This window comes from Sinohyriopsis cumingii, chromosome 2, assembly GCF_028554795.1.
Source record: "Sinohyriopsis cumingii isolate HCF-2022 chromosome 2, ASM2855479v2, whole genome shotgun sequence".
Lineage (NCBI taxonomy): Eukaryota > Metazoa > Mollusca > Bivalvia > Unionida > Unionidae > Sinohyriopsis > Sinohyriopsis cumingii.
This window is the reverse complement of record NC_142962.1, coordinates 47098396-47121779: the sequence shown is the minus strand read 5'-3', so window position 1 is coordinate 47121779 and position 23384 is coordinate 47098396. Positions and strand designations below refer to the sequence as shown.

The window sequence follows — 23384 nt, the reverse complement described above, 5'->3', positions numbered from 1 at the left end:
CAGAAGGTGAACATTTGACTGCTAGATGCATGCAGCTCCACAAAAAACTTACATCCAGGGTATCTTGGTTTTCATCCCTGTAACTCTGTCTACTGCGACCTGTCAATAGCTGCCCCTGACTTTGGTCCCACACATTTGTGGGATCCCCATTATTTTCCTTCTCTCTCTCTGTAGAGATTTGGTTCTTCCCCACATATCCCTTTGATCGAGAGGCAAAACTTCTGGATTGTACATGACTTCCACTTCTGTAACTGTCAGCTTCCAGTTCACCTGAAGGATCATCAATGTATCTGTGTTCCAAATCGAGGGTGTTTTTATTTTGTCTCATACGACCTTTTGATGGTGAAACTGAGCTTCTCTGACCTTGTTCTTCATATCTGTTTTGCTCTCTGCGTGAAGGAATCGCCTGAGCATCACTGAACTGTCTCTGGTTTCCATAATCGGATTTGCTCATTCCTTCATTCCTTGCTGGAGACTGTCTTTTAGAATTCCTTCGAAATATTCTGGTCTCGTATTCCTGTGGTTTGTCCCTAACTTGCCTGCTCTCAGACCCACTGCTGTCCCTTGAATTCTGTCGAGAGTATGACTGGTTCCCTGTTGTATCCATCACCATGGAGGTATTACGCCCTCTGAGCTGTTCATCATCCATTGCTGGACATGTGAGGCGAATATCCTGGTATTTGAGGGAACATGCAGAACGCAGGGGTGTCGAGTTAGTAGGCAGAAATGAATGGAAGGAAAACAGAAAATATATTAGTATAATGACACTGTACTTATCCATTCACTTCACTGACTAAACTTGGAACTGTAACACTTATTCAGTTCTTAGGATTTGAAGTAAAACAACTCAGTGATACTACCCTGCAATGAAATGCTGACTTCTAAACACAAAAACAAGTCATATGACCTACTGTAATTGCTTTTTTGTGCTGATTTAAATATTCTGCCACTTAATGCATTAACAAATTAGGGTCTGCACTGACTACAACTGGTTGCATTTTATGAACAGTAAAGAAGGGTGTTTATCTTTGATTACTTTTTATTATACATAGACAGTGATTAGCATAGAAGCAACATTTAAACAAGAATCCCTTAAAGGGACTGATGCATTAATGGCCCAAATATTTCCAGGAATTCAAGATAAGATCTTTTCTTCTTTTTAACTGCAAAGTAATAAAACCATATTCTTGTGATGCAAATCTTTTAGTAAATTATGTCCTTCTGAGAATACTTACCCGATCACATTAATGTAAGTAATATAAACTCTCCATCCTCTGAATCCAGTCCTACTGAATAGACAAGCAAATTTATCTTTTCCCATCTATATACCATATAGTCAAAGAGAAGAGTCTCATACATGTTACCTCCCCTTACCACTACTAGGTGGATACCCACCAATTAGATGTTTACAAGTTTCAAGTTTACCTCAACTAAGGTGCTTACAACAGTGTGGAGGTCTGGAATGGTTAACAGCCATGTGAGCAGGTAAGTATTGTCAGAAAAAAAATTACTAACCAAAAAATTTGCTCCCTCTGTTGAATACATTCCCCAATCACATTAATGTCAGGACTGCTCCGGTGGCCTAGCAGTTAGTGTCCACCTCGGATGGGTGAGGTCCAATCAACTCGTACCAAAGACTTATAAAAAATGGTACCATCAACTGCCTTGCTAGGCGCTCAGAATTAAGAGGTTATTGTTAGGACTGGTCAGCCTGGTGTCAGGATAATGTGACTGGGTGGGACATCATGCTACATGGCTGCGGCAGGATGCCCCAGTGCTAGACCTCACTATAAACTGCCACACTGCAGACATCGTAGTGATACAACTAAAAAATTGTTAACGCTATGTTAAAAATCCAAATCACACACACATACATGATGGGGAAAAGGTAATAGGAGGAGGAAACGCTGAGTAACATCTCTACCATGGGTATCATTTGAGGGAAGAATAGCTAAATTCCCTATATGAAGAATAACCCATTCTCTTCACATGATTGCTGTACAAGCATCACATAACCCAGGATGCCATAGAAGATGAAAATATAAATTCTTCATACTGACAAAAATTATAGGCAAATCAAGCAAAAGCACTAACTACATGTGTGTAAGGAGGCATCAACTGGACCTGATGGTCATCTGGGCTGCATGCCTGTAAGTAGTCCATTTTGACACCAACTGGGCTTGGTGATCATCTGGGCTGCATGCCTGTAAGAAGTCCATCTTGACACCAACTGTGCCTGGTGGTCATGTGGGCTGCAGCCACTGAACCCATCATATTTAATTCTTGCCTCTACAAAGCTAGATCATGGAGATAAAAAAAACCTTAGAATGTTGATCATGCATTCCAACCATCAGGTTGTAAGCTATATGGATCAAACTGTTATGTCTGAATGTGAGACTTGCAGCTATAGCTGTAATCTCAAAGGTGAAATCTTTATGAGGCATGCTGCATCTCTTCAGAGTAGACTGAGCACATTGCCCTTTCAGCTGTGGTGAGGGATTAGCTCCTCCTTCCTGGCCTTCAGTGGAAGAAAGAAACATTGTTGAGGCCCCATGACTTTTCTTCATGCGCTTCAAGTAATGCTTGAGACCAAAGACTGGGTCTTGCATAGCTACCTCTCTTGACATATTGATCAGAGAAGGATAATATGACTACTCTTGGATTGCACAGTGAAGGCAAGGTCTATCACTGTACACCCCTTGGGATGCACAAATTAATAAATAGAGCACTGTGTGGAATTTAATAATTCATGCCATGTGTATGTGAGAGGCAAATGAGGTTAAAATTGCTCATAAACTCCACTGAAGGTCTTCATGAATATCCATGGACTGATGATGTGACTGAATGGGGGTGTATACAATTGGTACAGTGTTCCTTGTAGCCAAACCAAAGGAACTTAAGTGAAGCTGAGTGGATAGGGATAAGAAAATATATATATAGATCTAAACTGAAAGCAAATTCATCCCTAAATAAAACAATGAAATGGTTCAGGTTCCAAACACACTCCACCACCCAGTAACTGAGTAATTCACAAATCTAATTCTACAAAAATTCTACCTTTTCTAGATCAGAACCATGTCTGTTATCAAATGGGAAGATGAGCAAAACCAAAAACATCTCCAAAATAACCTGAATGGTCTATTCATTTTGTGGCAAGAAGTCTTTACAAGGAAGCTGAAAATGAAGGAGTTGGCAACAACAGGCAGGTTGTCAGCAGGCTGCCATAATGGCAAATCATTAATGATTTATTGGGAGGCTTTGCAATTAAGAAACCTTGTTTCCTATCCCATTTACTGAGCTGCTATTGGAATTGAGGGACCTGTTGCTGCCTGCAATTGAACAGTATTTGGTCTCCTCCTATTTTGCCAATGAATGTATCTACACTGCTGCTGAGACTGCTTCAACCTGAATGCCTGCGAAAGCAGCAATACATGTACAAGCTGCAGAGCCAGTTTTTGTGCTACATGTTTTCATACATATCAAATCTTACCCTACCAAAGGGTGTAGAATGAAGGGTAAAATAATGACGCAGCTTCAGTGAATACCAGTTTAACATCTGCTCAAGCTGTAAGGATATTAGCCATTGCATGTCGTGTAGCCCTGTTAATTACCCTGGCAATACTGGTTTTAAACTCCCATGTTTGCTTTCCATATTTTCAGCACAGTTAAAAATTGCTAGCAATGCCAGATTGAGCATCGATGAAGTTGCCATGGTATTCCACACTAATGAGCACTACATGTGTCCAAGTGCATATGGTATGACAAAAACAATGTTAGCTTTCAGAAAAGACAACCTTTAAGTTCCATTATCCCAGATTTTGTCAGAGAGATGATTGGATAAATCTCTGATGTCTGCCAAGTGCCATGGTGGACAGGACATTTTGATCCTTATCTTCCAAGTCTACCATAATCAAATAGTCTTAGTTCACAGAGGTATATCTGAGCACTCTGAGGTTGGCCAAACTTGGTAAATTTCTTCCACAGCCAATCTAAAACAGAAATTCTGTTATCTCCTTGGTGGAAGAATGCTACATAACTGAAAGGGGGTGGGGAGATGTCCTCATTAGGCACCATTTAGATGTATGGCACTATATATAGCCAACAGATCAGAAGCCATGAATAACTGATCCGCTCATCAAATTGGCAGCTGGGCAAATGACATGGCTTCACATGACTAGATAGCTGGCTCTATGAGCCGCTGGTCAATCCACTTGAAACATGCAACAACAGAATGTGCAGCAAAATGGACAGGACAACTCCATGGATCCCCATATAATTCCACATACCATGCATTGACCAGCCAGTATGTGGAATGGCTTGCCAGTCTGACAGATCTTGTTAAGCTGTCAACATGGAATATTCATCTTAATAGCTGAACTGGCTTGTTGGCAGCTGGATCAGTGGTGTACAGCATGGTAGAATGGAAACATGGATAACCAAAATGTGGCAAATACCCTACGTGTCCAGACATACAGGTCTGATGGTCATGCTCGGACTTGCAGGGTGACTTAGACCCAATGGCCTACAGAAATAAGAGAGGCCACACTCTCCCTTTAACTCCAAGCCACTATATGAAGTTACATCACATTTTAAGTCGACCAGGGTGTACACCAGTTTCTTCAGGCTTATTCCCAACACTATGGACCACTCTGCACATACACTACAGTTCAGCATCCTCATTGATTTGGAAATATAACATCATTTTTTTCAATCTCAATTGACATGAGCAACAAAATATCTTAAATAATAAGCTGAAAGTATTCACATATAACAACAACATTGGAACACGTTGTGACACATGTCCTTGTTGCCTTGAAATCTTATACAAGTCATCACTGTTAAACTGAAACTACAAGAACTATGAAAGTATCAGAAAATAAAAGATGGAATGTGTTCAGATAAAATAACAGCCACAACTGTTCCTTGAATAACTGAAAATACATTCACTGTGCATGAATAAACAATTAATAGCAGGCATCAACAATAAAGACTTAAAATGCATGGTCATTAAAAAAACGAAGACCACAAAAGGAGGAAAAAAATTATATAAATCATCTATCAAAAATGAATAGAAAATAAATTTAATTCATAACACAATACTGACTTTTTGAATGGATGTTAAGCTTAAAACTAGTAAACATTAGGTTAATGGACAGCCACCAAGCAGTGGTAAGGGGAGGTAATGGATAAGAATTTCTTCCCTTGGTCTACATGGTAAGAAGAATTTTGGTTTGTTTTGGTGTGGTTTAACACTGTTTTTCTAAATATAGTAGGTTGTACATGGTGTCCAGTATATTTGGCACAGGAAGACCCTGGGAAGAAGCACCAATTCACAGGAAGCTATTTGCATGCTTTCTGACATATCCATGTTGGTCGAGGATCAAACTTGAGGGAGGGGAGATGTGTGAGTGATTTGCAAAGGGGACTGCCTTAGACCACTTGGCTGCCCATGGCCCTAAATGGATGGAGAAAAAATTTCTTTTCACCTGTTCAGAACGACTTTATTCTGGAAGTAGCAGAGTTTACTTTCCTTAAATTAATGTGATTGGGTAATGTATTCAAAGGAGAAATTCCAATATATCAAATCTGTAAGAATTCTTCCATGTCCGAGTTAACATGTTACATTTAAATTTCTGGACAAAAATCTGTGTCATGGCCAGTGACCTTAAACCTGATATCATGAAAAGAAAATCATTCATCTCAGACAATGTCAAAATATGCCCATGTGCCAAGTCTAGTTCAGTCCATAATTGTTATGGGTTTAACAACATTTGTCAGCTCATGATACATGGTGGCCAGTATATTTGGAATTAGTATAGTTTGGAATAGGAGAAAAATCTGTTAAGTGGCATGATTGAAGGTACAAGATATTTAAACTGGATTGGATAAAAATACATTCATACTTGTTTATGCTCACAAGCCAGTATAGTCAAAAACCTTAGTTACATTCTCTGACCTTAAAAGCAATATCACAGTGCAGAATATCAACTCATTATTTGGAATGCAATTAAAAATCAAAATGGTCAAAATTCACTTCCATATGCACAGGTTTCTTTGTTCATAAGCTCAGTGATGAACAAAAATGCAAGCAATGATCTTTGACTTACTTTAAGGTCAATTAGGTCTGGCTTTCAAAACCCTTTACAAAAGTGCTGATATGTTGGTTGTCAAATCTGCACCTCATTCATTTTGAACCAACTAAATAATGCAAGAAGTGATTTGGTGAAAACCCTATGCCAATGCCATCATTCATGCAAGAGGTGCAGTGATGAAAAGATTTTCAAGATAGCATGAAGCAATCTGATTTACAAAGCATCATCAATCATAAATCAGAACAAACATGACCCAATAACAATGTATCTGATGAACTAACTTGACCCAATCACAATGAATCTGAAACATGACCCAATCAATATGAATTTGAAAACATGACCAATCACAAGGAATCTGCTAAACAAGCATGATCAGTGACAATGAATCTACTGAACAAGTACAACTCAATCACTATAAATCTGATAAACTAACACAACCTAATAATTATGAATTTGATACACAAGTACAACTCAGTCAGTATAAATCTGATAACAAGCAAAACCAAACACAATAAATCTGATAAAGAATGACCTGTCACTATGAATCTGATAAATAAGTATGACCAATCATTATGAATATAACAAATAAGCATAACCAATCATTATGAATATAACAAATAAGTATGGTCTGTCATGATGAATCTGATAAACAAGTATTACCAATCATTATGAATCTGATAAATAAGCATGACCAATCATTATGAATATAACAAATAAGCATGACCAATCATTATGAATATAACAAGTAAGTATGGCCTGTCATGATGAATCTGATAAACAAGTATTACCAATCATTATGAATATAACAAATAAGCATGACCAATCATTTTGAATCTGATAAATAAACATGTGCAATCATTATGAATCTGATAAATAAAAATGACCAATCATTATGACTAATAAAGAACGATGACCAATCACTACATTATATATAGAGGATAATACATAATTACATAGTGATTATGTTGAATAATTCATTAATGTCTACGATCATGGGACTTAAAAGTGAACACAATGAATGAGCAACTTATGTGGTTTTGGATGCAAGTAAATTATTTCACATAATTGCTATGATTGGATGTATTCATTATTCAACATAAGTGCTATGATCAGACATATTCATTCTATTTACTTTGATCATATATATTTATTCTATTTACTATGATCAGACATATTCATTCTTTTTACTATGATCAGATGTATTGATCATAATTACTATGATCAGATGTATTTATTCTATTTACTATGATCAGACAAATTCATTTTATTTACTATGATCAGACGTATTTATTCTGTTTACTATGATCAGATGTATTTATTCTATTTACTATGATCAGATGTATTTATTCTATTTACTATGATCAGATGTATTTATTCTACTTAATATGATCAGATGGATTTATTCTATTTTATATGATCAGATGTATTAATTCTATTTACTATGGACCGCTCTGATGGCCTAGTGGTTAGAGCGTAAGCCTTGGATAAAGGAGGTCATGAGTTCAATCCCCAGCAGTCAAATCAAAGACTTACAAAAATGGTACTAACAGCTGCCTTGCTTGGCACTCAACATTAAGAGGTTAGTGTTAGGACTGGTCAGCCTGGTGTCAGGATAATGTGACTGAGTGGGACATCATGCTACATGTCTGTAACATGATGCCCCAGTGCTAGACATCACTATAAACTGCCACACAGCAGACATCATAGTGATATGACTGGATTTTTTTAAAGTCACGTTAAAAATCCAAATCACACACACACTATTTACCATGATCAGATGTATTTATCCTATTTACTACAGATATATTTACTAACATTAATTATGTTTGGACAGTGAGCTAAAGAATACACAGAATCAACCAAAACTATAATAAAAACATGAATGAACAGATTCAAGGTCAAAGACATCACTGAATACAACTTTTTAACTTATGTATATATAATGTCCCTCACTTATTTCCTGACCATGCCTGCTTTTTCAGCTTAATTACCAATATGTGCAAGATATTTCAGTGTCAGTACCAAACAAAACTTCCATTCAATAAATCAAACAGTCTACCTGCCAAGAAAACTAGGTTTTAAATATGTACTGATCTCAAAGAAGCATGGCCTTCAAAACGTTTAGTCATGCTTGTTTCATAAATGTGTGTGTGGCTTCAGTACAGACACAGGTTAATAATGTGAAAAATCTAATGTCAATTAAAGTTGTTCAGAAAATTGGTTTGGAAAAATTGATGGTTCGCTATCTTCTGGTCAATGTTTCCATATTATCCTAGGACTTTTGAACCAAACCTAACATTTTACAACATTTAATATACTAAAAATCATACTTTCGTCATAACTATGATATTCAATTTCCACTACTTCCAGATGGAAATACCACCTAATCAATGTAGATATACACACAGCTGTAGCCATGCTAACGAATCATATGCACCACCACCATTCAGCTACCATGGCAACATGCCCCCATGCATGAAGCATATTTCTCTTCACAGCTACTGAAATCATCAAAATTTATTTAATACATGCTCACTCAAAACTGCATGCCCACTTTGACACACACTATATTACCTGTGTTTTCAGGTTTTCTTTGCTCATGTTGGCGAGCTGTTTGCCTCTACCTGCGGCAGACTTGGGCTTTTTCTTCTCTGGGGAAGAAGGGGCTGTCGTGATTATCACCTCTTGGTGAGTCGACTCCCTCTTCATATTACCTCCAAATTTTTCTTCTCCTGGCAGAGGCTGGAAAAAAATTAGGAAATGTTCACATGCACAGTATACAGGGAAAGCTGACCTTAAGTCAGACGTTCCCATAACATCAGTGCTCATTTGAAAACTGTCACTGACTCTGCTAGGTAGCTGATTTGGATACTGACAATGGTATAACTTGCAACCTCACAAGCAGTACTGTGGGGACCTCCCAATCTCCCAGGCCATGTTATACGGTGTTTGAGACTCAGAATTGTGTCTTTTGAGATTTCAAGGGGGGGGGGGGTGAGGACACGGTATTGAGTGCAACCCCAAACAACAGATATCATACAACTGAAAATAAGTTATCTAAATTTCAAATCTGAATAATAGAAAATAAATGTTTTCTTTCAAACATTTAATACACTTTCAAACAACATGCATTTATGCACACACTCACACAATCATTCCCATGCCCACATAAAATGTTAAAAACAAATGCACCAAGTTTCTGTCCTTAAAATCCACTGGATAGTGGAATATAGTCTTAACTTACTGCAATCTTTGCAGGTGTCAATAGTTCTATTCAAGGTTTGAAGGTGATGCAAGTGTCATTAGAGTTAATCTTTGCACTAATCAGAGACTAACAGTACCACTGACCAAACTCTCCAAAGATCTTTTGAATTTTTTTCAGCATAGACAATGATTCTTTCTGCATCAGCATTGCTGAGAGTGACTGTCAAACATGAAATGATCACACTATGGTAATGAGAACATTTAAGCATATTAGTTACTTATATGATTGAGCTCTGACTTTGTCCCTTGTCTCAAAGCTGGGTGGCGTTACTGTTAGTACACCCCTGAATAACTAATATATGTGCAGTATGTGCAAAAGTTAAAAGGCCCTGACTTAATCAATGCACTTCACAAACAAAAGTTAAAAAGCCTTGATTTATCAATGCACTTCACAAACAAAAGTTAAAACACCCTGACTTATCAATGCACTTCACAAACAAAAGTTAAAAAGCCTTGATTTATCAATGCACTTCACAAACAAAAGTTAAAAGGCCTTGATTTATCAATGCACTTCACAACAAAAGTTAAAAGACCCTGACTTATCAATGCACTTCACAAATAAAAATTAAAAGGCCTTGATTTATCAATGCACTTCACAAACAAAAGTTAAAAGGCCTTGATTTATTAATGCACTTCACAAACAAAAGTTAAATGACCCTGACTTATCAATGCACTTCACAGAAAAGTTAAAAGGCCTTGATTTATCAATGCACTTCACAAACAAAAGTTAAAAGACCCTGACTTATCAATGCACTTCACAAACAAAAGTTAAAAAGCCTTGATTTATCAATGCACTTCACAAACAAAAGTTAAAAAGCCTTGATTTATCAATGCACTTCACAAACAAAAGTTAAAAGGCCTTGATTTATCAATGCACTTTACAAACAAAAGTTAAAAGACCCTGACTTATCAATGCACTTCACAAACAAAAGTTAAAAGGCCTTGATTTATCAATGCACTTTACAAACAAAAGTTAAATGGCCCTGACATATCAATGCACTTCACAAACAAAAGTTAAAAGGCCTTGATTTATCAATGCACTTCACAAACAAAAGTTAAAAAGGCCCTAACTTATCAATGCACTTCATAAACAAGAGTCCCTAGCAGGAAATGATGCTCTACTGACTAAAAACAATTTTAGGAATTCAAATTAAGACCATTTCTTTATTTACACTGTTGAGTGTTGCAACCATCTCTGATATGATTTAACTATAAACAGATTGTCAAATTAGCTTGTAGAAACACTGGATGTCAGCTAGTCACCATTTTCATATAGGACTAATAAGACATCTTAAGAAGTCTTCTAGTGGAAACCTATGCTGACATATCTTTCTGTTTTTGGAGAAACACTGATAAAACGATTTTCAAGATGGGTATCATGGTGGCCATATTCAATATCAAATTGGCACCATTTCTATTTAGTACCAACCTGACTTCAGAAGAAGTATTCTGTGTCAATATAACCAGCCATCTAGAAGCACTGATAACAAGATTTTCAAGATGGCCATTGTGTGAGTCATGTTAGAAGTCAAATAGGCACCATTTTTATTTATGATCAACAAGACATCATAACAAGTCTTTCCATGAAAACCCCATGGTGAGATGACCATTCAGGTGAAAGAGTGATAAGATTTTCAAGATGGCCACTGGGGCAGGCATACTGAATGTCTGAATGGCACCATTTTCATACAGGACAAACTAGACATTATAAGAAGCAGCTTAGTAAACCCTCCATTCTGATAAAACAATACATTCAGGAGGAAAACTCATAAAAATTTATTCCAGATAGCCAGGGCCAATTATAAACTTGAAAAGTCTTCTGGTGAAAATCCCATGACAATGTTAACAAGATCAGTACTTCCCATTCAGGAGAAGAAGCAATAACAATAAATCACTTCAGTACCATTTTCATTCAGGACAACCAGACATCATAAGGAGTCATTTAGTGAAACTCCCATGCTATGACCATCCATAACAAGATTTTCAAGGTGGGTGATATGGTGGCCCTAATAGAGCATCACTTTTCATGATTTAGGTCCAACAAGACATCATAATAAGCCTTTTAGCAAAAACCGCAATTTAATTTGACCACCCATTGAAGAGTAGCTGTAAAATATTCAAGACTGCCACTGCCATGGCCATATTAGACATCAGATTGGCACTATTTCATTTAGGACCAGCCAGAAATCATTATAAATCTGTGAGTGAAAATCCAATTCTGATATAACCATCGATTCAGGAGTAGTAGTAACAACATGGTTTCCAAGATGGCCACTTAGCAGACATACTTGATGTCCAAGAGGCACCATTTTTATTTATCACCAACTAGACCATTGGATAAATGTTGAAGATTAAAGGCTATTCTCCAAGTATTTTGGAGAAGCAGTGATAACAAACTTGTGCTAACAGATGAATGATGATGATCATCCCATAAACGTTTCTGGTCTATTGCCAGTTGAGCTAAAAATCAAACCCTGTCAACCAGGAATTCTAAAATTTAGTTCTACTGGGCTTTGCTCAGCCTTCCCTGAATCACACTTCAACACTAATTCTAAGTACCAATACAATCATGTTTTGCACATCATATATGGAGTAAAATCTGACTTCAAATGAACACTGATGCTGACCACAAATTTGCTAATAATGCATAATAAAGATGGCTTAAACTTTATCATTCAGGGCAACATGAGTAATAACTTTTGGTTCTTCAACATGTGTTATCTCCTATTTACCTAACTTCAGATGAATTGGGTTGCTCCACTCTGTATATATTACCTATGCAAATCAACCTAATGGGCTCTTCCACAGCAGTGAATATAGATTCCTGACACAGCGTCACACTAAATACAGTCAGCAAATTAAGTAATTTGAGCAACTCATAGTCTTAATGTTAAAAACAGCAACTCATAGCTTTAATGTTAAAGAACAGCAAATCATAGTTTTAATGTTAAAGAACAGCTACTCATAGCCTTAATGTTAAAGAACAGCAACTCATAGCTTTAATGTTAAAGAACAGCAACTCATAGCTTTAATGTTAAAGAACAGCAAATCACAGCCTTAATGTTAAAGAACAGTTACTCATAGCCTTAATGTTAAAGAACAGCAAATCATAGCTTTAATTTTAAAGAACAGCAACTCATAGTCTTAATGTTAAAGAACAGCAAATCATAGCCTTAATGTTAAAGAACAGCAACCCATAGCCTTAACGTTAAAGAACAGCAAATCATAGCCTCAATGTTAAAGAACAGCAAATCACAGCCTTAATGTTAAAGAACAGCTGCTCATAGCCTTAATGTTAAAGAACAGCAACTCATAGCTTTAATGTTAATGAACAGGAGCTCAATATCTTAATGTTAATATATTGCAACTCAAGATCTTAATGTTAATGAATAGAAACTCACAGCCTCAATGTTAATGAACAGCAACTGAAAGCCTTAATGTTTATGAAAAGTAACTCAAAGCGTTAATGTTTACGAAAAAACAACTCAATGTCTTAATGTCAATTCATAATAACTCATGGTCTTAATGTTATAGAATAGAATCTCATTGTTAATGAACAGCAACTCAAAGCCTTAATGTAACTTTAGTTTACATCATACTTATAAGATCAACTTAACTGCATTAATCTGTAAACTGTCTTAAAATTTTGAAATAAAGAAAACAAACTTTGAAGCAAATTTGGATGTTTGGATCAACAGTACTTTTCAAGCACAAACACAAATACTTGCATATCCACATCACAGGTACAGATCTGTATATATGGGAATGTCTGCATCACAGGTACAGATCTGTATTATCATGGGAATATCCACATCACAGGTACAGATCTGTATTATTGTGGGAATATCCACATCACAGGTACAGATCTGTATATATGGGAATGTCTGCATCACAGGTACAGATCTGTATTATTGTGGGAATATCCACATCACAGGTATAGATCTGTATTATTGTGGGAATATTCACATCACAGGTACAGATCTGTGTCTATGGGAATGTCTGCATCACAGGTACAGATCTGTATTATCGTGGGAATATCCACATCACAAGTACAGATCTGTATTATTGTGGGAATATCCACATCACAGGTACAGATCTGTGTTATTGTGGGAATATCCACATCACAGGTACAGATCTGTATTATCATGGGAATATCCACATCACAGGTACAGATCTGTTGTTGTTGTTGTAGGGTTTAACGCCATTTTTCAGCACACGATAGGCTATATATGGCAGCCAGTATTAATGGTGGAGGAAGAACCTAGGAAAACCCCAGAAAGAACCACCGACCCATGTGAAGCTACTGGCAAGCTTTCTCACATACCCACATTGGCTGAATCTGAGACTCGAACCCACACAGACAGAGGTGAGATGGCAGTGATCCGTAACGGAGAGCGCCTTAGACCACTCGGGGCCCCGGTACAGATCTGTATTATCGTGGGAATATCCACATCACAGGTATAGATCTGTATTGTCGTGGGAATATTCACATCACAGGTACAGATCTGTATTATTGTGGGAATATCCACATCACAGGTACAGATGTGTATTTACGGGAATGTCTGCATCACAGGTACAGATCTATATTTATGGGAAAGTCTGCAGCACAGGTACAGATCTGTATTTATATGAATATCCACATCACAGGTACAGATCTGTATTTATGGGAGCAGTTTTAATCTTCAACAGTAATAGTTTAGTCTCAATTAAATATTGTTGCAGACCTAGATCAATTACATAACACAAAATTCACAGGCTGATGAATGCCAAATTCATCGATACTGCACTGTTTTCGGTTATCATAAGCATCTTCTGTGTCACTGAAATGCTTACAGTTTAAGAGAACAGCAAAACAACAATGAATCAATCAAAATCAACTATTTGGTTTCAAACAGGTTTTTTTGGCATTTACAGAGTCAAACAAAATCAACTATTGGATTTCAAATAAGCTTTTTGGTATGTGCAGAGCCAATCAAAATAAACTATTTGATTTAAACTATGGCAGTTATCAACAACTCACCTGGTAAGCATGGAACTTGGGCAGTTATCTATAATTCACTTATTAAGCATTGGACTATGGCAGTTTTTAAAAAAATCAAGGATAAACACAATCAGAATGACATTAGTAAAAATGAATGTTAATATTATTAGTAAATGTTACTACTGTTAATAAATGTTACAGGTTTTATTTTGATTACTGCAAACCAATTGTGCACAATATGCATGCATTCATCGATTTTAAATGGGAATTTATTCAATCTAGTCGGGACATGCACATATATGCATTCTCAAGAAAAAACTTATCACATGTTGCAAATCATATGGAATAATACACACATAATCAGGACAGAAATAATCTTTGTCTTATTCCATCAACAGATTTACTTAAACATGTACATCATTATGAAAACCCTTGAATGGTATGGTCTTTTGATTGTTATGAAAACCCTTGCATGGTATGGTCTTTTGATTGTTATGAAAACCCTTGAATGGTATGGTCTTTTGATCATTATGAAAACCCTTGCATGGTATGGTCTTTTGATTGTTATGAAAACCCTTGCATGGTATGGTCTTTTGATTGTTATGAAAACCCTTGAATGGTATGGTCTTTTGATCATTATGAAAACCCTTGCATGGTATGGTCTTTTGATTGTTATGAAAACCCTTGAATGGTATGGTCTTTTGATCATTATGAAAACCCTTGCATGGTATGGTCTTTTGAATGTTATGAAAACCCTTGCATGGTATGGTCTTTTGATTGTTGTGAAAACCCTTGAATGGTATGGTCTTTTGATTGTTGTGAAAACCCTTGCATGGTATGGTCTTTTGATTGTTATGAAAACCCTTGCATGGTATGGTCTTTTGAATGTTATGAAAACCCTTGCATGGTATGGTCTTTTGATTGTTATGAAAACCCTTGCATGGTATGGTCTTTTGATTGTTATAAAAAACCTTGCATGGTATGGTCTTTTGAATGTTATGAAAACCTTGAATGGTATGGTCTTTTGATTGTTATGAAAACCCTTGCATGGTACGGTCTTGTGATCGTTATGAAAACCCTTGCATGGTATGGTCTTTTGATTGTTATGAAAACCCTTGCATGGTATGGTCTTTTGATCGTTATGAAAACCCTTGCATGGTATGGTCTTTTGAATGTTATGAAAACCCTTGCATGGTATGGTCTTTTGATTGTTATGAAAACCCTTGCATGGTATGGTCTTTTGAATGTTATGAAAACCCTTGAATGGTATGGTCTTTTGATCGTTATGAAAACCCTTGCATGGTATGGTCTTTTGATCATTATGAAAACCCTTGCATGTTATGGTCTTTTGATTGTTATAAAAAACCTTACATGGTATGGTCTTTTGAATGTTATGAAAACCCTTGAATGGTATGGTCTTTTGATTGTTACGAAAACCCTTGCATGGTATGGTCTTTTGAATGTTGTGAAAACCCTTGAATGGTATGGTCTTTTGATTGTTGTGAAAACCCTTGCATGGTATAGTCTTTTGATTGTTATGAAAACCCTTGCATGGTATGTTCTTTTGATTGTTATGAAAACCCTTGCATGGTATGGTCTTTTGAATGTTATGAAAACCCTTGCATGGTATGGTCTTTTGATTGTTATAAAAAACCTTGCATGGTATGGTCTTTTGAATGTTATGAAAACCCTTGAATGGTATGGTCTTTTGATTGTTATGAAAACCCTTGCATGGTATGGTCTTTTGATTGTTGTGAAAACCCTTGCATGGTATGGTCTTTTGATTGTTGTGAAAACCCTTGCATGGTATGCTCTTTTGATTGTTATGAAAACCCTTGCATGGTATGGTCTTTTGAATGTTATGAAAACCCTTGCATGGTATGGTCTTTTGAATGTTATGAAAACCCTTGAATGGTATGGTCTTTTGAATGTTATGAAAACCCTTGCATGGTATGGTCTTTTGATTGTTATGAAAACCCTTGCATGGTATGGTCTTCTGATTGTTATGAAAACCCTTGCATGGTATGGTCTTTTCATTGTTATGAAAACCCTTGAATGGTATGGTCTTTTGAATGTTATGAAAACCTTTGCATGGTATGGTCTTTTGATTGTTATGAAAACCTTTGCATGGTATGGTCTTTTGATTGTTATGAAAACCCTTGCATGGTATGGTCTTTTGATTGTTATGAAAACCCTTGCATGGTATGGTCTTTTGAATGTTATGAAAACCTTTGTATGGTATGGTCTTTTGATTGTTATGAAAACCCTTGCATGGTATGGTCTTTTGATTGTTATGAAAACCCTTGCATGGTATGGTCTTTTAATTGTTATGAAAACCCTTGCATGGTATGGTCTTGTGATCGTTATGAAAACCCTTGAATGGTATGGTCTTTTGATTGCTGTGAAAACCCTTGCATGGTTTGGTCTTTTAATTGATAAGAAAACCCTTGCATGGTATAGTCTTTTGATCATTATGAAAACCCTTGCATGGTATGGTCTTTTGATCATTATGAAAACCCTTGCATGGTATGGTCTTTTGATTCTTATGAAAACCCTTGCATGCTATAGTCTTTTGATCATTATGAAAACCCTTGCATGATATGGTCTTTTGATCATTATGAAAACCCTTGCATGGTATAGTCTTTTGATCATTATGAAAACCCTTGCATGGTATGGTCTTGTGATTGTTATGAAAACCCTTGCATGGTATGGTCTTTTGATCATTATGAAAACCCTTGCATGGTATGGTCTTTTGATTGTTATGAAAACCCTTGCATGGTATGGTCTTTTGATTGTTATGAAAACCCTTGCATGGTATGGTCTTTTGATTGTTGTGAAAACCCTTGCATGGTATGGTCTTTTGATTGTTATGAAAACCCTTGCATGGTATGGTCTTTTGATTGTTATGAAAACCCTTGCATGGTATGGTTTTTTGATTGTTATGAAAACCCTTGCATGGTATGGTCTTTTGATTGTTATGAAAACCCTTCCATGGTATTGTCTTTTGATCATTACAAAAACCCTTGCATGGTATTTAGCTTCAAAATATCACCAGGAAAAACCTAACCACACGAAATTTTTATTCTGGGTGAAATAACATCAAGGAATAAGAATGAGATATTCTAAACTTACGTGAGATTTTTTTCTCATACTGAGATATCAATGATATAGCTATATAAGCAGTTTCATTCTCTTTTTCAAGCAGTTTTGTTCCTTCACTCTTAATTCACATCTTTAATGATGAAATTGCCGAATGTGCTATTCATTGTGTTTCTAGCAAGATAACTAATGACAGAAATATCTGTGTTCATTTGTTCCCTTTACCTTCACTTCTTTTTGTGGGGAAGCTACAGATTTATTCGGTTTCTCAGCTTTCCTTTTGTCAGCTTGAATCTCCTAAAAGAGATGATAACACTTTACCAGAGTGTCCAGTGTGGTCAAATATGAAACAAACACAAAAATAATAAGGTTACCATGAAAACACCCTTAAAACCATGATTACAAATAATTTTGCAACCGTGAAACAATGAGATAATGAAACTGATTTGAAGAAAAAGAAATCTTTACAACAATCTTTCATATTTGGTGATACTGATATTAAAACTGAGTAAAACTGTTCAATTAGAGAAAATTGCAAAACCTCTAATTGTCAATACGGTATTAGTACCAAAGAGATCAGGAATTAAAAATTATAGGTATTTTACAGTTTTATGTTATATTAACATCAGGAAATATTTTTATACTACCATCAGGAAACACTTTTATATGCCATTAGGAAACACTTTTATTTGCCATTAGGAAACACTTTAATACTGCCATGAAGAAACACTTTTATCCGCCATTAGGAATTTTTTTTATGGCCCTTAATAGGACTGTTCAGTAGTAATCTTTTTCTTAAAGTATAAATAATTTTCAGATCCAGTTTACCATTACTTGGAAAAAGCAGAAGTAGAAGAGAACAACATAATAAATCAGATTCAATACTGATAATGCAATGAAAAAATTCTTAAATTACATTATCAACCTCTTTAAATTACATTATCTACCTCTTTAAAGTACATTATTTACCTCTTTAAATTACATTATCTACCTCTTTAAAGTACATTATCTACCTCTTTAAATTACATTATCTATCTCTTTAAATTACATTATCAACCTCTTTAAATTACATTATCTACCTCTTTAAATTACATTATCTACCTGTGAAAAATATGTTCATCTTTGATTAAAAAACCCATTCTTTTTAAAGAAACACCATTTCAAGTTTGTAATCCACTTGTTTCTTAGTCACTGTAGAACCTACAACTGCACTATATACAAAAATTTTCAGCATGTACAAATATGCAACAGTATGAAAACAATATAACAGTCCTGAATTTTCAGATATATCCAACAAGACATATCTTACAAACAAAATGTTATAAAATGTAACTGACATACAGCAAATGAAACAAGTCGAGTGAGGTACAGCATGCATGTTGTAAATGGCTTCTGTATAAATAGATGTCAGCTGAAAACAAACATACAGATCAGGGAAAGGTTCAGTTTTGAATTAGTCCAATTAAACAGCATTGTTTCTGTCACTGTATACCATGTACATGTTAAGGCATTTTGGTAAACATTGCAGCATTAGACCCCACAACAAACAACATGGATCCAGATGTGACATAGCATAATTTGATGGCAGTTTTTGAGCTATACTGCTTTCCTTAAATTACAAGACTCAATCAGATCTGGGTCAATGCTGTTTGTTTGAAATTTGTGCCGAAGACTCAGAGTTTTTGGTGGCTTATTTGACAGCAAGCCTGGGTCTATGTTGTTTAGGTGAAAATGTTAGATGACATAACAAAGAAATAGGACTCAGATTTGTTGGTGATCATCTGACAGCAGGTGTGAGTCTATGCTACTTGCAACTGGGCATGCAATATGCATAATTAAATATAATACCTCATGCCTCTGCTGGAGCACCTGGTTCTTTTTGCGAATTGCCTCCATCTTTTTTGTGAGGAGTGCTTCTCTCTCCTCCTTGGTCAGTATGTCAAGGAACAATTCCTTGCCACCATCCATCTAAAATAGAAATAATAGTTCCTTTAATTGGACCCATGCTCTACTACTCTCTTGTGAAACTAAAACATACCAAATCTTGAAAAAAAAAATCATTTTCTTACATGTCGGAGTTAAAATGTCCATCTTCTCAGAAGAAGTGACCATAGCAATATTTTCAAAATGGGGTACCATGGTGGCTATAATGGATACCAATTCAGCAACATTTTCGCTGAGGACATAATAAGAAGTTTTTTGGTAAAAAAAACAACATGTCATTATGTTTATTCATTCATGCACAGCAACAATAACAAGATTTTAAAGCTGATCACCATGGTGGCCATACTGGATATCATATCAGCACCATTTTTATTCAGGAACAACATTTTAGTCAAAGAACCATGTCAATATGTTCATCCATTAAGAACAACCATGGTAACTATTTTGGATGTCAGATTAGCATGATTTTCAATTAGGACCAACTAGACAGGACATGAAGTCTTTCAGTAAAACCCTTGTTTTTTTCAGTAAAATGTTGGCATGACCATCCATTTAGGAAGTGAAGCGAAAAGAAGATTTTCAAGATGGCCACTTCTCATTTAGGCCCAAGCAGACCATGGAATGAACGTGTGTGAAAGGTTTCACTGCAATTCTTCAAGCAGTTTAAGAAGAGTAGTGATAACAAACTTGTACTAACATACAGCTGGATGACAGACAACAGACAGATGACAAATGATGGATGATAGACCCATCCCTGTGACTAGTAGAACTAAAAACAACATAGAATGTCCCATTTTATTTAAACTTACTATGCATGTTTCATGTCGCAATACCTCCTAACTTTGAATTTACTATGCATAACTCCCTATACTCCCTATTTTAATTAAACTTACTATGCATTTTATCATCTCACAATACCACCTGACTTTGAACTTACTAAGCATAATTCAAGAACTAATCTAGCCCGACTTATTCAGCAAAAAAAAATGCACCTCAAAGATAGAGTTCCCTACAAGGCAAAAGAGATCTCTACTAGTATGTTTATGCACATTATGGGAACATTGTTTATTATATTGTTTAATAACGTACATTTATTATGGTGATCAATGACATCCCAATTAGTAATTTTTAAATTATAGTGTAGACATTGTGCTAAATATGGTACAATACACTGAAGCTGATTTCACGTTTGAATGACCCCCCTTTAGAGCCAATTTAAATACAGCAACTGTTTTGCTCAGTGGACAAAATTTTGAGTTCCTGGCCGATCAAATTTCTGACATGACCTCTTACATTTTTATATGCTACTTTCATATCACTTCATGCTGTCAAGTAGTAGGCCATTGCTCCAATACGAAGGCCACAGTCAAAAATGAAGTTTTGGTTGGGATTAACATTAATTTTAATGATGGAATACTTACCTGTTACTATTGCCTGAATACCTCTTCTGAGAATCCCATCATCCAAGCTTATAATTAAAACCTCCAATTAGATGGAACATTCCAAACTCCCATTAGATGGAACATTGTAGAAATCTTCGAATACAAAGACCCCAGAATCAGTCTGACTACCATATCACTGGCTCATTTGGGATACTCATCATCTTTGACTCAGACCCAGATAATACTTGGGCCATCAAAGGGGAGTGGGAGGCGAGAATCTTGCAATAGTGCTAGTAATTATTACATCAATAAAATTAGCCCCCAAACACATTTTAATAGCAGCAATATATTATCTGTCACTATTGCCTTGCTGAATTTGCCAGTTCAGAGGGAGGCTGAAGGCAAAAAACCTGGTATATAAAAGTAACATACTCACAAACACGGTATGGGTGTCTACTACTTTGAGCAGATCTGGATTCTTTTTGTGCCAAAAATAATGCCCTGATTATGCCAAAGACTGAAGGTAAGGTGCACCCACTAAACTGAATTTCTAAAAACATCTTCCAAAGATGAATTTTTAAGTAGACCATCACACAATGACTTCTTATATGGTTGACGTTACTTTTGGGCAACAAAATGCCTCTCTCATTTATAAATTGTTTGTGTAAAGAGTAGCTCCATCCTCAGGCCATGAACCCTCAGAACTATCTCTTCGGCTCAGAGTGAGCACCCGAACCTAAATCTGTACAGATTGGTGAGGGGTTCAGAAATGTGCATTGGGACTATAGCCAGAAGTTGTAGTCAACCAAGATTGGTGAGGAAATTCATCTCCATGTAATCCCAAAAAGGATTAGCTTTTATTTCTCTTGGTTAGGAATGAGTAATACCCGAGTCACTGTGGACCAGTACTATAACAAAGCTTGCAGGAGGGATTATTGAGGTCACTGTGCATCAGCAGTCATCAAAATATGTGAGGATGTGGATTCCCAGAGAAAAACTGGGATCTGAAGCTATGCATCCTCAAGGTCAATTGAGACTGTGTAGTCACCAGGGCTTATGGCATTCCTGACTGAGGCAGTAGTTAAATGGTTTCCCCTAAAGAAACATGTTTAAGGCAGAAAGATTGACAATAAGCCAAAATTTTCCACCTTTTTGGAGACCAGGATATTTGGGAGTAGGAAGCTGGAGAATAGTTGTTTTAAAAGCTCTCTACTTTGCCCTTTTGTAGAAAGGAAAGGAGTGCATCTCTTCCCCAAATTAAGCCAGTTTTGACTATTGAAAAAGAATGGGGGTCAAAGAAAGAGGAGGGTGTTTTCAGAAACAAAGCCAGTATCCTTTGTTTAGTATAGAAAGGAAGCATGTATCTTTTTTTTATGCCCAAACAAACCAATGAAAAGACAGCTAAATGAGCATCTACATGGATCGCTGAAAGAAGGATACATGGCAGGAAAGGGTTCAGTCCCTAAGGTCCCCCTACTTCTAAGCTGACCAACCTCCTCTCTGGACCCTTTACGATTCCTTATCTAACTCATGACAGGTGAAAAGAAGGCTTCAGTTGGCACTGCTTCAAGGACTGTTGAGGCTGCATCCCTTTAAAGAATTTTGAGGAAGGTCCCAAGTGGTGATCATGATAAGCATGCTTCCTGGCCAGTTTCAACAAATCAGGAGTGGCTGCAAGGGACTGGTGTTGCTGGTCCATTTGGCAGTGAAGAAGCAGCTGTACCAATTGTGCTATGGACATGGACAAGGCATGCCTTAATCTTGTGGCAACTGCCTCCAGCAAATGCTAGAGATAAATATTCCTCCTTCATAAGACTAAAAGAGGCTGCCTAAAAAACAAAAAACATCTTGACTGGAAGGCAAGCCATGATCCCCAACAAAATCCCATTTGTCACACCCCAGCATCCAATGGGGGGATTGGGGGGGGGGGCCTTGAGAGATCAAACGGGAGACTGAACCCTGTAGCTGAATGCTGAAACCAGCTGTCACAATACAGAGGGAGGACAGACCACTCATTGTGTTGCCTGGTGAATTCGTGATCTTTGGGAGTTCCTTTACTATAATCAGATAGATCAGGAACTAAATGGAGATATGGATCTGATTCAGCCCCCAAGAGTTTCTCCAAAAATGGAGTGAATTTTCTTGTCCTCCACATCCAAAAGTCTTGAGACACATATCCAGGGGGAAAAAGGTGGTAAACTTTATTTACTGTCTGAGCAAAAGACAAGAGGAGGAATGGGACCAAAAGGGAGGAGGAGGAACCATCTCTGCCTGATCCTTGATGATCTCACTCAAATCTACCAAAATCAAAAGAATGTCATCATCTTGCTGTCAATCGGGGTGGGGGTGGGGGGCAGGACTTCCTGATCCTGTGTCCTTCTTCCTTCTACTTTTTGTGGTGAGTGAAGGGAGTGTCCATTGAGACAAGACAGGAAATGCTTCTCATCCATCTTATATGGGTATCCTTGTCCATCAACTGCTAATGGGCATTGAAGACTTTTTGGAAACAGGAATGCTCCTTGACCCTCCATGAACATCTGGGATGGAATGACTAGCCCTCCTCCATTTTGCTTGGCTCCACATGAGCATAAGATGTTGGTCTGCAACTTAACACATCTGATC

At 36.6% G+C, this 23384-nt stretch overlaps 1 protein-coding gene across 8 annotated transcripts in view; it reads right to left on the bottom strand.

Annotated features, from left to right (window-relative positions):
• LOC149804771 (uncharacterized) overlaps positions 1-23384 on the bottom strand; it is a 93821-nt gene that overhangs the window by 35780 nt on the left and 34657 nt on the right. For 5 of the 8 annotated variants that reach the window (XM_089944301.1, XM_089944284.1, XM_089944292.1 and 2 more), the window contains 4 exons: positions 19285-19404; positions 17662-17733; positions 8667-8834; positions 53-673 (listed from right to left, as the gene is read on the bottom strand). In XM_089944301.1, coding sequence (XP_089800427.1) covers positions 53-673; positions 8667-8834; positions 17662-17733; positions 19285-19404 — 981 coding nt within the window. The remainder of the gene's footprint in view (positions 1-52; positions 674-8666; positions 8835-17661; positions 17734-19284; positions 19405-23384) is intronic. The other 3 variants (XM_089944334.1, XM_089944321.1, XM_089944341.1) reach the window with 2 other exon arrangements.